The sequence below is a fragment of the Manis javanica genome, chromosome 10 (assembly GCF_040802235.1).
Source record: "Manis javanica isolate MJ-LG chromosome 10, MJ_LKY, whole genome shotgun sequence".
In the NCBI taxonomy this organism is placed as follows: Eukaryota; Metazoa; Chordata; class Mammalia; order Pholidota; family Manidae; genus Manis; species Manis javanica.
This window is the reverse complement of record NC_133165.1, coordinates 96017637-96032006: the sequence shown is the minus strand read 5'-3', so window position 1 is coordinate 96032006 and position 14370 is coordinate 96017637. Positions and strand designations below refer to the sequence as shown.

The window sequence follows — 14370 nt, the reverse complement described above, 5'->3', positions numbered from 1 at the left end:
TGCACAGGGGAATTTTTATTTCTATGTAGAACTCTACTTACCCCTTTGGATGATAATGGATATTCAAGACGTTTATTTAGTGATTGCAGGATATTTTGAGTCCATAAATGGACAACTGAATATACTTTCGTGTACCGTAAAAAAAAAGTATACACTAGGAAACCATAAGTGTATTTGATCCTTTTTGTGTATTTAAAACTGTGAGACTGAGAAAAGAATTTGAGGCTACTGGCTTTAGCTACTTATTACCTCAAGTCTGCAGGGCTTTTTTTTGTTTTGTTTTGTTTATTCACAGTAAGAGATAGTGATCTTTCCCTCTTCTTTTCCCCTGTTGGGTGGGTGGGTGGCCAGAGAATATGATAGTTCCACAGAGTAAACTTCCTATAGGGTCATTAGGTAAACAGAAATCCCTTGCTGCTTCAGGATTCTTAATATAAATTTTAATATTGTTTAAAAAGTGTTAATATAGTTCTATATGTTATTACCAAAAACAGAGTTCCATCTATGATAGGAATATATCATGTATTCTAATAATAATTGTTTATTTTTAAAGAAGATTCTTTCTTTGTTTGCAATAAAATTTGCATTCATTCAAACATTCCTGAAGGAGGAAAGAAAGTGGAAAACTTACATACTATCCCTTTATGATGAAGGAATTACCTATGGTTACAAAGACAAACTGCATGCATGAAAAAGTTCTTGAACTTCACTAGAGTAATGAATATTTTTGTATTAATTTTTCACTACCTTTGGCTTTAAGGTTTTATTCCTTAAATTGAACAGGGAGTATTTCTGTAACTAGAAGTTATAAGTAGAAGAGATTTAAGGTGGAACATAGGTGTTATTTTGAATTTTACAGAAATGTAAATTAATTTGTTTTTAATTGTAGCCTTGAGTGGCAGTGGTCTTCCAATTTCTTTTACCATTCATTTACAGGTTTTCCAAATGAATTAATACCCAAAGTTGGTACCTTGAGCTCTGAAGCTGTAGTTATGGTTCAACATTGTGTAATGAAGTTCACTTGATATTGCTGGTAAACTGAATCTCTCCTACAATGAGGTCCATATACTGAATTTAGGGTTAAAGCATATTGTGTCATAGATTTGTCCTCTAAAGGTTTTTTGTTTACTTTTTTTAAATCAAGTTGCTGCTTTAGGAGATTAAGGGCTTTTAAAAATTGTTTTTCTAATTTGTAGACAATAGTTTCTTTGATTTTCAGTTAAACAGCTAGAAAACTTTAGCAGAATCTTTGTGCTCCTGGTTGCTAATGTTTAAGAGCCACTGTAAACAGAGAAGCCACTATCCCAACTCAGTTGCAAATCCTTACTAGCTGTTTAACCTTGAATAGGCTGAAGTCTATGGTATATAAGCTAAAGCTATATATAAACGGAGCTACATATCAGTGGCTTAAATGTATAAGCTCAATGGGGCTCAAGGTTTTCTCATGTCAAAAAAGAAGGTTGGCTTAAATAGCTTCCAAAGTCTTTCCTATGCTGATGTTTTATCATGATAATTACAGATTAGATGAAGTTATAATACTGATGATACATGTTCTTAAGATGGTCTTCTTCTCTTGGGGTTCATTTCTGCTTATTGTTTCAAGTGTATCTTTATGTAAATGATTCCTCAACCTGTATCTGGAGACTTGACCTGCTCTGCTAAGCTCTTAAACCAGGTTAACTGTCTGCTGGGCATGACTGGCCTGCCATTCTTTCTAAATCAACCTGTTCAAAATGCAATCGGCCATCTCGTTTCATCCCATCTCCCAAACCAACTAAATTTCCTGAAACAGAAACTGTAATTTTTTTCAACTAACAAGATTCTGAGGTGCAAAGTCATTCTTAACTTCTTCCCTCCTTCCAATCCCATGATCAGTTACAAAGTCTTGTCAAGTCCTCATTTTTTGCTTTTTTTCTTCAATCCCTCTCTCTTTCCATTTTCCGTATCATAACCTTGGTTCAGACCCAGGTCTCCTCATGGAGTAGCCTTTAACCCCTCTTCTAAGTCCTCTCTTTTCTATTCTATTCTATGCCATTTCTAGATAATGATGGTTATAATCATGTAATTTCCCAACACAAATCAATCTGACTCAAAGCCTTCAACTGTTTGACCCCAATCTATTTTTTCCTCCCCGTCTCCTACTGATCCCCACAAATCACTTCTCTTAATAAATACTACTCACTCTCCTGGAGGCACTTTGTATAATCACCTGAGGATTTATGTCACATTACCCTTAAGTCTCGCCCACACCCACCACCACATCCATCCAAATCTATCTAACTGTTAGGGCCCAGCTTAGTGAACATTCTCCACGTAGCTCTTCTAACCTCCCAAGCCCACAGTGTTCCACTTGTTCTAACTGCCTACTTTATATGCCACTTTTCAGGTACTGCTTTATCATATTCTGCCTTAAGTTGTTGTTGTATTTTTAAAATAAAAATGTGATCATAAAAGTTATATGGTACTGCTGAAAATCTGGAAGTCAAAGAAACAATCAGCTCTAATATGTTGATATATTCCATGCCTTTATTATATGTACGTTTCTTGTAGTTATAATTAAAACTTAAGTACAATTGTGTTTCCAGTTTTTCTTCACTGGATATGTATGAAAAAAACCATAATTAAGGATAATAAAGTAATATAGGGGAGGACAGAGGGACAAATAACCCTGTTGAAAGGGAAGAGAATAAGAAAGACAGGTATCATAGCAGTTACTGTCTCAACTGAATTTCTCAGGACATGTGCCAGAGTTAGCCAGAAGGAAGAGAAAGAGAGCAAAGGGAAAGAACCTGCTGAACCAAGAGGCAGAAAGCACTGTTGTCCATCTCAGAGATGGCAGGTAGTTCACTGTGGAAGGAACTAGCCGTTTTGTGGCAAGAAACTGGTACATCATAGGTCTGGGTGGTGAAGCCAACAACATGAATTCCATCTGTCAATGATGGGGAGCTACAGAATATGTTAATAGGTACTGGGGACAAATACATTGGTGAAATTGTTAATTTTTGATGGTGTATACAGCTAGTTGTCTACTTGATATTCAACCTTATTTTCTTCCTAATAGGAGCCTGATTTTGTTAAGGGTGGAATGTACACAATTAAAATATTCACCTCCCTAGATTTCCTCATGGTCTAGTGAGGTCACATAAATCAGTTCTGGAAAATTAGATAAAAATAGATAGGTGAGGTTGCTGGGAAATATTTTTAAGACTTAGCTGGCATATATCTTTTTTCCTTCTCTCTTTTTTCCATTTTCTTACCTAAAATGGGGACACAGATCCTGGAGGTAGAGCAGCCATCTTTCGACCATGAGGAAGAAAACCACTCAAGTCCTAATGACTTTCTTGAGCAGCTACCCTTGTAACTGAACTGTATACCTCCCAACTTCTTGTCATGTGAAGAAATCAATCTCATCTTTGGTTAAGCTATGGAGTTGGGTTCATGCAACTCACTCTCCTGAAATGGTTGGATAGAACTAGTAGAGTTGTGATTTAGATAGAATGCAATCCTATCTAATATTACATCCATTTCTTGGAGAATTGAAATGAATTTAGCATATTAAAGATTCTGAGAAGGCCTATTTAACTTTGCTTAACCTAATGTTAAGATTACTTGACCACAAAACTCTTTTTCTTCAGAACACTTAGCAAGTGTTCTGCAGAAGTTTTGAAAATACTACTTTTTTTGTGTTCATCCAGTAGATGGATAGTTGTTATATTCTACAGGATAGGTAATATAGGAGTAACACATTAAGGAGAAAGACGATGAGTTTAGTTTTAAGTGTGTTGAATTTGAGGTGTCTAAGTAGAGCTAGCGATTGACAGTCAGATTTACAGCTCTGGAGCTCACAACTGAGATCTGGGAGTAAGCATGTAGGTAGGTGGTGGTTAAACCCACAGGCCTCATGGGTTAAACTGTAATCGTTAAGATGAAAAACATTCTAGGTTTGTTTTTACCAATGAGGAAATTAGCAGTCTAGTTTTGAACACTTTCTTTAACTGCCATACTATGCCACCTCTCGTGAAAAAGGAAATGGAATGCATATTCCACTTAAAGTCAGACACATTAGAATTCAAATCTTGGCTTGTCCATTTATTGAATGTGTGACCTCAGGTATGTAATTTGGCTCAGGAATTTAATTTCTCTAGGCTTCAGTTTCCTTATCAAGGTGTTGACAACTTAACTTTAGTTGTGAGAATTATAAAGTGTTCAACACTGTGGCCTGGTAAATTGTAGCTACTCCATCTATGCTAATTCCCTCTCCCTGTAGCTAAAGATTTGTTGCTTCATACTTTCATATCCTGTGTAGTGCTTTTCATAGGTGTAAAGCAGCATTTCAAATTAAGCCAGGGCTGTTAAATACCTATATATTAACTTGAAGACAGAATTCCAGAGCAGGTCAAAAAGACTGTATGAAAAAAAAAGAGATTGTATGTACCTAATGAATTTGTATTTTACTATTTTATGTATTTAACATAATTTAATGTGCTTCCTGTGTGTTTTGCTATTTTCTACCACTTTGTAAAGCCAGGACTCAAACCTGGGGAGTCAGACCCCATAGTCCATGCTCCTAATCACTACAGTACTATGTAAAACATTTAAGTAAATACAAGGAGTCACCCATATTATTTACTGTTCTTTCATTCTCATAAGGCCTTTTGTAGCTGTTTTATCTTTTTCCCTACATTAAAAAAAGTAGTAATTTTTCCCCAAGCATCTTTTCATCAATGTCAGAAATAAAAATATGTACAGAAAGTTTTAGGTAAACCTATTTAGAAGAAAAAGGATTTAAAATTTGTGTCAGTACAGTGCTGTCCAGAGTAGCTATCTCTGTAATGACAACAGAACTGTTCTTGTTTGTTTGAACTTTCTAGGCTCCATATAATTAATTTAAACATGAGAGAGCATGAGTGTTCTTTTTATTTTTATTTTTAAAGAAAAGTACTGCTTACCTTCCTGGAAGTGCACATGTATTTTCAAAGGCTCTCACTCCCTCCCTAGGAATGAGCAGCTGTAGCCAGGAAGCACATGAAATAAGAAACAGTGCCATTGGCAGGAGGCTTAGATTAAAGCTTAAGAAAATTCCCAAGATGATGGCTTTTAAAGGACATAGACCAGTAGAAAATGAAATATAGGATTATTTCAATGGAAGCAATTGTCCATTTCATTGTCTCTGAATAATCTTCTAGTTCAAAGACAGATAAGATCATATTAATGGAAAATTAATGGATAAGCAATGATTTTTTTTAAAAAAGTCTGGAAATCTGTGTCCTATCTCTAGTGTATATTTATTGGATAGTCTAAGTTCAGTACTTAACATCTTTCACATCACTTTCTCTCTCTGTAAATGTACACAACTATTCCTGTTTCCTCCCACACACTGATGCTTTGAGGATAAGTGAGATAGTGTTTATAGTTCCATGGAAGAAAGATATGAGGCATATTAAAAATATCAATAGTTCAAAGTCCTTCCTTTCCTTGGAAAGGTATAGCAATACAACATGTATACAGTGTTGCTGAAGAGCCATATTTTTCACAGAGGTGATTATTTTTTCAGAAAAATAGATACTATCCATTCAGGACTAACAGTTTATTTTTAACTTTTTAACCATTTTTCAAATTTACCAATTTGAATTTGTTGTTTTCTTTAAATTAATATTTATTGAATGCTTACTATCTGCAATATATTTTAATGGAAGTCTTTCCTTCTGGTTAAAGAAAATATATTTTACCCTTTGTTAATGAATCTTTAAGACATCAATATATGAAAAGAGGATTTTAGTTTGCTTCAAGCATAATATCACCCAACATCACAAAGCTACTAATGAATTTTAGGCTACAGAAATATAAGCCCTAGGCCTACGTTAAGGGAACTACTAGTTCTGTTTTATTCTACACTGATCCAGACACACATGGAATTGAGTTCTAGATGTACAGTTTAAGAGCAACATTGACAAACTAAAACAGAAAAGGGGTGATTAAGACGGTGAAAGGTTTGGAAATCATGCCATATGGGCAATTAAACAAACACTTGGAGAAGAGAATAGTTAAAAGGAGCAATAAAACTTGACTTCAAAATTTCGAATACCTTATCAGAAAAGAAACTGAATCTATTCTGTATAGTTAGTATAAAAATAAATAAACATACATGTAATTTAAGAAGAGAGATGTCACAGTTAAATAAAACAGTACCAAAAATGAAAAGGACTGTTTTTGAGGTTTCCGTTTACTGAAATTTCTAGAAGAGAAACTGGATAAACATTGGACAGAGATTTTGTGGAGAGAGTTCTTTTGAGGTGACAAACTGAGTTTGAGAATCCCTAAGGTTCCTCTGATGCTGAATATCCTGTAATCCGTTAGGAACCACACTTTTTGTGCTAAGTTAAAATAGAATGAACTTTTACAGCCTTTTGGTGTTTTGCTGCTGCACTAAAAGGCCTTCAGACTGCTGTGGGGATTTCTGTCCTTATGGCTACTTTTTATAGCTCTCCCCTCCTTGTTACCAGGTTGCTTCAACTCATTCCTTGTTTAAATGGCATCCTGATCCATTCTGATTCGCTATTCTAATATGCTGTGGCCCAGGAAAACAGCATAACCAAACTTATTAACATTGCATGAGTAATATAAGTGAAAATCTGAAGAACTCTCCCGTGAATAAGGTCTTTGCTGCGTGGACTTTTTGCCATCTATTTCAGATCTTAAAGACCCTTTTAGCTTTCTTTCAAATTCTTGGGAGGATTCTAGGTTTGTCAATTACATGGCTTCTGGAAAACTGTTATTGAAATTCCACAGGTTTGCTAAGCTTCCTACTAACTCATAAAAATTTTTTGAAAATTCTGAATTCATCACCAAAATTTTCAAAACCATTTAATCATAGACAATGATATATTTATCATTAAGACTTTCCTTATGTTGGTAAACTTTTCCCAGACAGCTTCTTCCAAATGAAAACAGAATTTATAAATAAATTAGACCGTATTACCAAAGGAAATTGACTAGAATGTCAATTACTTTTTTCTCCTGAGCTGCTTCCTATATAAAGTATTGGTGTAAAGGTACAGATTCCTTTAGAATATGGGGAATCATTCTGATTTCACTAGTTTTTTTCTTAATTACTGTTCTTAGTATATAGCAATAGTTCTAACATAACACAGTCAAAAATACTTAATGAAAACTTACTCTATACCTAGCAAGGGTCCTCAGTTAAGAACAATGAAGAATATAAGAAAAACACAATCATGTTTTGTATAGACTAAGTATAAAAGACTGCTTTACCAGTAAGGAATTTTCTGTCTTGTTAAAAGAAACATGAACCAGTTACAGGGCAATAAAGCAAGTATATTATCAAGGCAGGATTGGACAGATAGTAAGTGTCTCTGAAATCTTTAGTGAGAAATGAAGTCGTTTTCTCTCAATATAGTAGACTTAGAAATTAATAATACATGTGCACTTTCTTTCTTTTTTGTTTTTATTTTGCTTTGGCCATTGGTGGTAAGAGCCTTTGGCTGTTATAATTTCATATAATTTATTTGGCAAAAAGAATAATTTGGAGAGGCGTTTCAGTGACTCCACTGGGAGCATATCTATAAAATATGAAGGCCCAACACTGATAACATTTGAAAACTCAGAAGGCTTATTTTCTAAGGTGTTATATGAATTGCTGATTCCTAATATTGGCCAGAAGAAGAATCTTAATGTCTCCCAAAAGAATGATGCTGACCTCATCCCAGTTCCCCCTGAGAGATATAAACTTCTTATATATCCCCAGCTAAGTCATAAATAATATCTACATGTGCCCCAAAGCTCTGAAATGTCATCATCATTACACACACAAGTGAATGGCAAAGTAGTTAATTTTCTAGAAATATCCAAAGGCACAAAATGAACACTGCAATAAAAAAATTCCTTTCTACTTAACTTTTGCGAGTTTCCCTAGATATGTATATTGCACTGTATTTTCATAGAACTCAGTCTTGAGTGCTATTTAATCTCCTTCCATAAGCAGCAGCCCTGAGCAGTCCTATCTACATTTAACTGCTTGTGGTTGCTACTAAATTGTTCCCCATGATTATTTCACAACATTATAGTTTCACACCACAATACACTATATGTAGAGTGAGAGTGCTTGCAAGGACCAAAGAGGGTCTCTTTGCCATGTCTCTGCCTCTGGACAAGATTGTTCTTAAACTGCGTGCTAGGTAGTACTGTGACCCTTTTCTTTCGTACCTGGAGGTTGAATTGGGGAACAATTTTTACATCAAAATGGATGCAACTCAATAAAGTAAGCATTGAATGTTTAGCCAAGATGCGCCCCTCCACCTCCCACCACAACCACCAAGGCATCAGAGAAGCAGGGAAGGTCACTCAGTGCCCTCTTCAACGCCAGTGACCCCAGGCTGGGGTGGGGGGTGGGGGTGTCCTCCCCTGGGTCGTGAGACTCCGAGAGAAAGGGGTGGCAGGGGTGATGGTGGGGAGAGAGGGCTTATTTTGCTGCGGGATGTGATAAGTAGGCGCGCGCCTGTTTCGCGGTTTTTTAAGCCCCTCGGCATGCCCTGACCTGATCAAGAGGGAGTCAACTGCTCTCTGGAATGTTCCCAGAAAAGGTGGGAGACTGATTCCCTGAGTAGGACTGTGGGTGCTGGAAGGCACCAGGGGGGTCTCGCAGGGAGATGCAGGACAAGGGCCGGGAGGGGCAAGAGAGAAGCTGGGGGCCCAGGTGACGGACGTGCGCGGGAGTTGAGGCATGCGGTAGGAGCTGGCCAGGAGGCAGCGTGGGCGGCCAGTCGGGCCAGGGGGGCAGGGAACCCCTCCCGAGCTGCGGCGACTACCCGGCCACGCGCCTGCACTGCCGCGGCTGTCAAGAGAGCGCGGGGGGCGGGCGGGAGGAAGGGGTGGAGGTGCGAGTGGGGGAGGGCTGGCACCGGAGCGCCGCGGTGTCGGTGCAATAAAAATGCATCCCATGCAACTGCCTATGGAGAAGGACGGGACCGAGACACAGCAGCAAGAGGAGGTGGTAAAAGCGGAGGAGGACGCCCAGGAGGCGGCGGCAGCGGCGGCCGGGAAGTGAAAGGTCTCCCAAAGTTCAGCGGCTACTGTGGGCGCCGAGCCCCGGGCTGGCTGCGGAGGAGCCCGCAGGACCGCACCGCGGAGCAGCGTCGCCAAGCCGGCTATGGTCCCGGGGCTCCCACCGCCCCCCGAGTGCCCGGGCCAGCCAAGGCCGGTACGCGAGGGTCACTCCACTGACCGGCGCGGCCCCGGCCCGCAGCTCTCAGCCACCGGCTCCCGCTGACCGAGCCTGGAGCCCCAGGAGGACGAGGAAATAAAGAGCCCCGGTTCCTCCCAAGGACCGTCGGAGCTTCATCCCACAGCCAAGAGGGCTCGGCCCCCTCCCTCGCCCGCCCGGCCCGGGTCCTCCCGGCTCCTCCCGGCCATGGGGAGCTGCGCGCGGCTGCTGCTGCTCTTGGGCTGCTCCGCGGTGGCCGCAGGTGGGTGGTGACGCTGCCGGGCCCCCACCCCCCTTCCCTTGCTCCTTCTGTTCTCCACCTCGGGACTCGGGGGTGCAGGGGCGTGCGGGCTGGGAGCGCCGAGCTCAGCAACCGAGGATGAAATGAGTGGCCATGTTCCGCCTCCTTTCCCTGGGTCTCCGCAGTTTAAAATACTATTGATTTTTTTGCAACTGCGATACACACGCCCTTGGATAACCCGATATCCTGGGTGCGCCCTGCCAGAGATACTACGACCTTGGTTTCTTTCTCTGTTTGGGCTCGTAAAAAACTGCCTTTCCACTTTGTGAGCGAACAAAGGACCAAGCTCGCCATCCCCCGGCACTTCATGGCCTGAGGAATGATGGGGAGGGGTGGCCCAGCGACCCTGGGCGCGCGTGGGCCGAGGCCGCTCTCCTGTTGAGAGCGATCGCGGTAGTCCCCGACCTCATGCTGCGTACTGGGGAGCCAGGTAGGGACACCTGGGGTGGTTCTGTGCCCGCTTACTCGGGCAGTGGCTGGAGCGCTGTGAGCCCCCAGGCTGGGGCGGTAGGTGGTGGCCACCCTAGACTGCACGGAGCTGGCTGACCGCTCCCAGGGAACTGGTACCCTGGCCGAGGCTCCGCAGGAGGTCGGAGGCGGGTCTGCTCCTTGTCTCGGTAACTCGACCGCCGGCAGAGGCGTCGTCAGATGCGCTATCCCTACCACTCCCATCTCGCTTTTCTCGGGCTGCCGCTGGCCTCCTGTTGCCGTTTCCAAATTCGGAGCCCCTTCTGCTCTTCTTCCTCTCTCTTGCGGGTCCCCTGGTTTCCAGTTAGGGGGAAGGAAAGTGAGGGACGTTTTGGCCATCCGGTCTCTCAAATGTATCTCGCTTACCCCAAAAGGGAAGCGTGGGCTAGAGGTGCTGGTAGGTGGGTAGAGAGCATCGGTGCACTTCTCCCTCCCCTTGGGCGTCTTCCACTCGGTGCCCGGAGACGCCGGCACGCAGTAAAAGCAACCAGTCTGACTCACAAGAGCATCCTTGCTATACTTGGATGACTCTTTCTTTAGGGATTTCCAAGTATTTTGTCCACCAATTATTATCTGGCTCCAATCTTTTCTGCACTTCTTGTTAGTCTGGGGGCATTTAAAATTACTCAGAACTTTTCTCAAGGAGCCATTTAAGGTCTTAGATTTTACTTAAATTCTTCCTACTTATGCACCCCTGCGTGCACTTGTGCACGTTCCCCCAACCACAAATCAACTTTAATAAACCTTTCCCATTTCAAACCATGTTATGGCAAAAACATGCAAGCAATCAAGAGGTTGTAAATAAATATCACAAGGCAAGTGTTTCAAGTCAAAAATACTTGTACAGGCAGTATATTATTTTCCCTGAAATGCTTTACAGGTGAGTCATAGGTGTTTGGGTGATCTTGGCCACAAGCAACTATTGCCCCAGCTTAACAGAACAGTGGCAAACAGAGTCTGGGCATAATGCACACTTGAATTTGACATTTAAAAAATATGCTTAAGGAAGCCCTTTCTTGTGGTGCCAAAAGTAATGTAGGGCTGGTGATTGTCAGTGAAATATCTCTGTTTTAGTCTAAGCTGTCATTTGGTTTTTCCGACAGTACAGTGATAACAGTTCAGAAGCACTCTCTCTTAAAAACAGAAACATTCAGTTAGCCAGAATTTGGGTGTTTGACCTCCTTTTCCTTCTTTCCTTGTTTTAATTTTTAAAATAGATGATTTTGCTTAAGGTATTCATAATTAAAATGACAAACCCAAATTAAAGGATTATAATATGTAGTGAGGATGTTAATAAGTAGGTATTGTTTACCATTTTAAGAGATTTTGAAACATTAAAGTCTGTTGGACTTCTGAGTGAAAGCACATGTTTCTTTCAGAAGGTGTTTTAGTTCACAGGTGACATTTAAAGGTGCTGTTAGTGGCTGCCAGACTGTAAACATTCTCCTGTTAAGCAAACAGGTAACTACTAGATAACCTGTCATAGGTAGAAACACTCAAGAGGCAGGGCATGTCAAATAAGCTTTTCTGCCATTTGGCAGTTTAGGGAGTTTTTTCTTAGTTTTATTTACTTAATATTAAAAATGGATATTGCACAACTGAGCTTCAGTGATTTCTGGCTTTGCATCTTTAAATAAGATCCAATTGTATACTGATGAAGTATTTCATATCACTTTTTCTAGGGAATATGTACCTTCATATTTTTTGGCTTAAAAACATAATAAAATTCTACATTTCCTTTTTAATGCATTCTCATAAACATGTTAGATAATGCTGAGGGTTCAAATTATATTTGAAAGGTTAAATTAAATGATCTTAAAAACATTATTGTTTTTGGTATTATTTAAGTCATGACTTCAAAAACAAAATAAGTATATCTCAAATATGGAGACTTTGGAAAGCAAAGTACTTTAAAAGGTTTAGGCCCATTATCTTTACCCTGATGTTTCCATTTTCCTTCCTCTAGCTCCTTCTGTGAAGTGATTCTATTTTCTGTTATGTGAATTTTACACTCAAACATAAACACACACACTTGCATAAACAAATGGTGTGTAAGCACAGAACAGTATTCACGCTCAAATTTGGTGGTTTCCTCTTTACTGAAAATCTCAAGTTCTTTGAGGATAACTTGACTGTTGAAGATGGACTAGATGGACAGAAGAGCTTTCCAAATGGGTTTCTCTTGAATAACATATGCTTTCCCTTCCCCAGGACTGAGTGGAGTAGCTGGACTGAGCTCCCGCTGTGAAAAAGCCTGTAATCCTCAGATGGGAAATTTGGCTTTAGGGAGAAAACTCTGGGCAGACACCACCTGTGGTCAGAACGCCACTGAACTGTACTGTTTCTATAGTGAGAACACTGATCTGACTTGTCAGCAGCCCAAATGTGATAAATGCAATGCTGCCCAGTCTCACCTGGCTCACCTGCCGGCTGCCATGGCAGACTCATCCTTCAGGTTTCCTCGCACATGGTGGCAGTCTGCTGAGGATGTGCACAGAGAAAAGATCCAGTTGGACCTGGAAGCTGAATTCTACTTCACTCATCTAATTATGGTGTTCAAGTCCCCCAGGCCAGCAGCTATGGTGCTGGACCGGTCCCAGGACTTTGGGAAGACATGGAAGCCTTACAAGTACTTTGCAACTAACTGCTCGGCTACATTTGGCCTGGAAGATGATGTTGTCAAGAAGGGAGCTATTTGCACTTCTAGATACTCCAGTCCTTTTCCATGCACTGGAGGAGAGGTAAGGGCACATGTTTAACTCTACACTGTAAGTTAGGTAGAAAAATGTTACCAGCCCACATTTTTTTTAAAGCATGAAGGTATACTTGTAGTAACATGAATGAAATTAGAATTTTTCATGAGCTTTATTTGTCATAAATTATTTCTCACCCTTAGACATGGCTGTGTAGTCATTTTCAGTTGCCCACTGGCTAGGTGTAAGTCAGAATTCCAGGATTTTAATTTTTTTCATTTTGTGGAAGAGTAGACACACATCATCACTCTCTCAGAAATTTAAAAGCCTACTAATTTCTTCAGTTAGTGGGACTACTTACCACGCTTCTGAAGGAGCAAGAGCTATTGAGACAGCCTGTTCCTGAAGGTCGTGCTGTTATCTTCCTGAAACTGTTAACATAAATAGGAAGTAAATAAAAATAAAACCAAGGGAGAAAAAAATCTGTTTATCAGAAGGATACTTTTGTATAACAGTGGAGTTTTATTGTTAAGATTACAAGAGTGCATAGCCAACAAATGAAGGTACCTTTTTTTAAGAGACAAAAGTTTTTTTTGGACTTCCAGATACATTATTTCCAGTTTAGGGACTTGGGTCTATCCTTGGCCCAAGACCATCTCAATCTTATTCTGTAAAACAGCCTCGTTAGCTACTGGTCCAATTTCTTTATGGAATGGTTTCTCTTTGTTTCATATTTCCCCTCCCCTAAAGGGAAAACAGGTCTTTTTAATTCACATGGGTGTACTAGAAAGTTTTCTCCCTCCAGCTTTATGAAAATAACATTCATAGAAAACTGGGCGAAAGCAGAGTAAGAGATCCTTCAACATGTAATGTAGATCAAGAAATACTGATTCAGAAAAAAGATGAAAAAGTAAATATAACCTTTCTAATTCTGGTACATGTCTGAACACAGAGACTAGGTAAGTGTTTCTTAAGTAGGGGTGATTTTCCTACTCTCCACCCATCCCAGGGCAATGTCTACAAGAGACATTTTTGCTGGAGAGAGACACTACTGGCATCTAGTGGGTGGAGGCCAGGGAGGCTGGTAAACAGTGCACAAGACAGCATCCCTCCCACACCCAAGGAAGAATTATTAGCCCCAAATGTCAATAGTACCATAGTTGAGAGAGCCTGCACTAGGTGTTAGGCATATGTCCGATGCATGCAGTACAATAGCAAAAGAGACTAGGATAAGCACTCCTGTGGCATTATGTTACTGTATACAGAATTCCCAGATGATTGTATTTAATAGCATTTATTGAGCCCCTATTACGTGTCAGACACTATACTCAGTGCTACTAATTCTGCCTTTGGTTTTGATGAGGGATGGGTGCCTGCCAGAGGCTTGATGAAAAGCTTGGTTTGGTCCCCTATTACCATAGACACATAGGGACTTTTGCTATATTATCCAACTGCCTCTGTGTGCACTCTGTAGACCAGGAGGAGTGTGCTGGCCCCAGAACAGCACACTCAGGATGTGGCACAGAAGCACACAGACTCTTTTTCACTCTTCCTCATGGTCCCTAAGGTTGGCTTAATATTGTAAACCCATGTATATCCTGTCACAACGGACATTTTTAAAGATACCAAGACAGGAAAGAGACAGATAAGTTAGACTCACTGTTTTTTTGTGTGGAGAGCACTTTGTG

General features: G+C 40.5%; 1 protein-coding gene across 2 annotated transcripts in view; it reads left to right on the top strand.

Annotated features, from left to right (window-relative positions):
* Nucleotides 1-8960: 8960 nt before the first annotated feature.
* NTN4 (netrin 4) overlaps nt 8961-14370 on the top strand; it is a 105128-nt gene continuing 99718 nt past the window's right edge. Inside the window, exons 1-2 of one of the 2 annotated variants that reach the window (XM_037023083.2) lie at nt 8961-9482; nt 12201-12730. In XM_037023083.2, coding sequence (XP_036878978.1) covers nt 9428-9482; nt 12201-12730 — 585 coding nt within the window. In that variant the 5' untranslated portion in view covers nt 8961-9427. The remainder of the gene's footprint in view (nt 9483-12200; nt 12731-14370) is intronic. The other variant, XM_037023080.2, reaches the window with a different exon arrangement.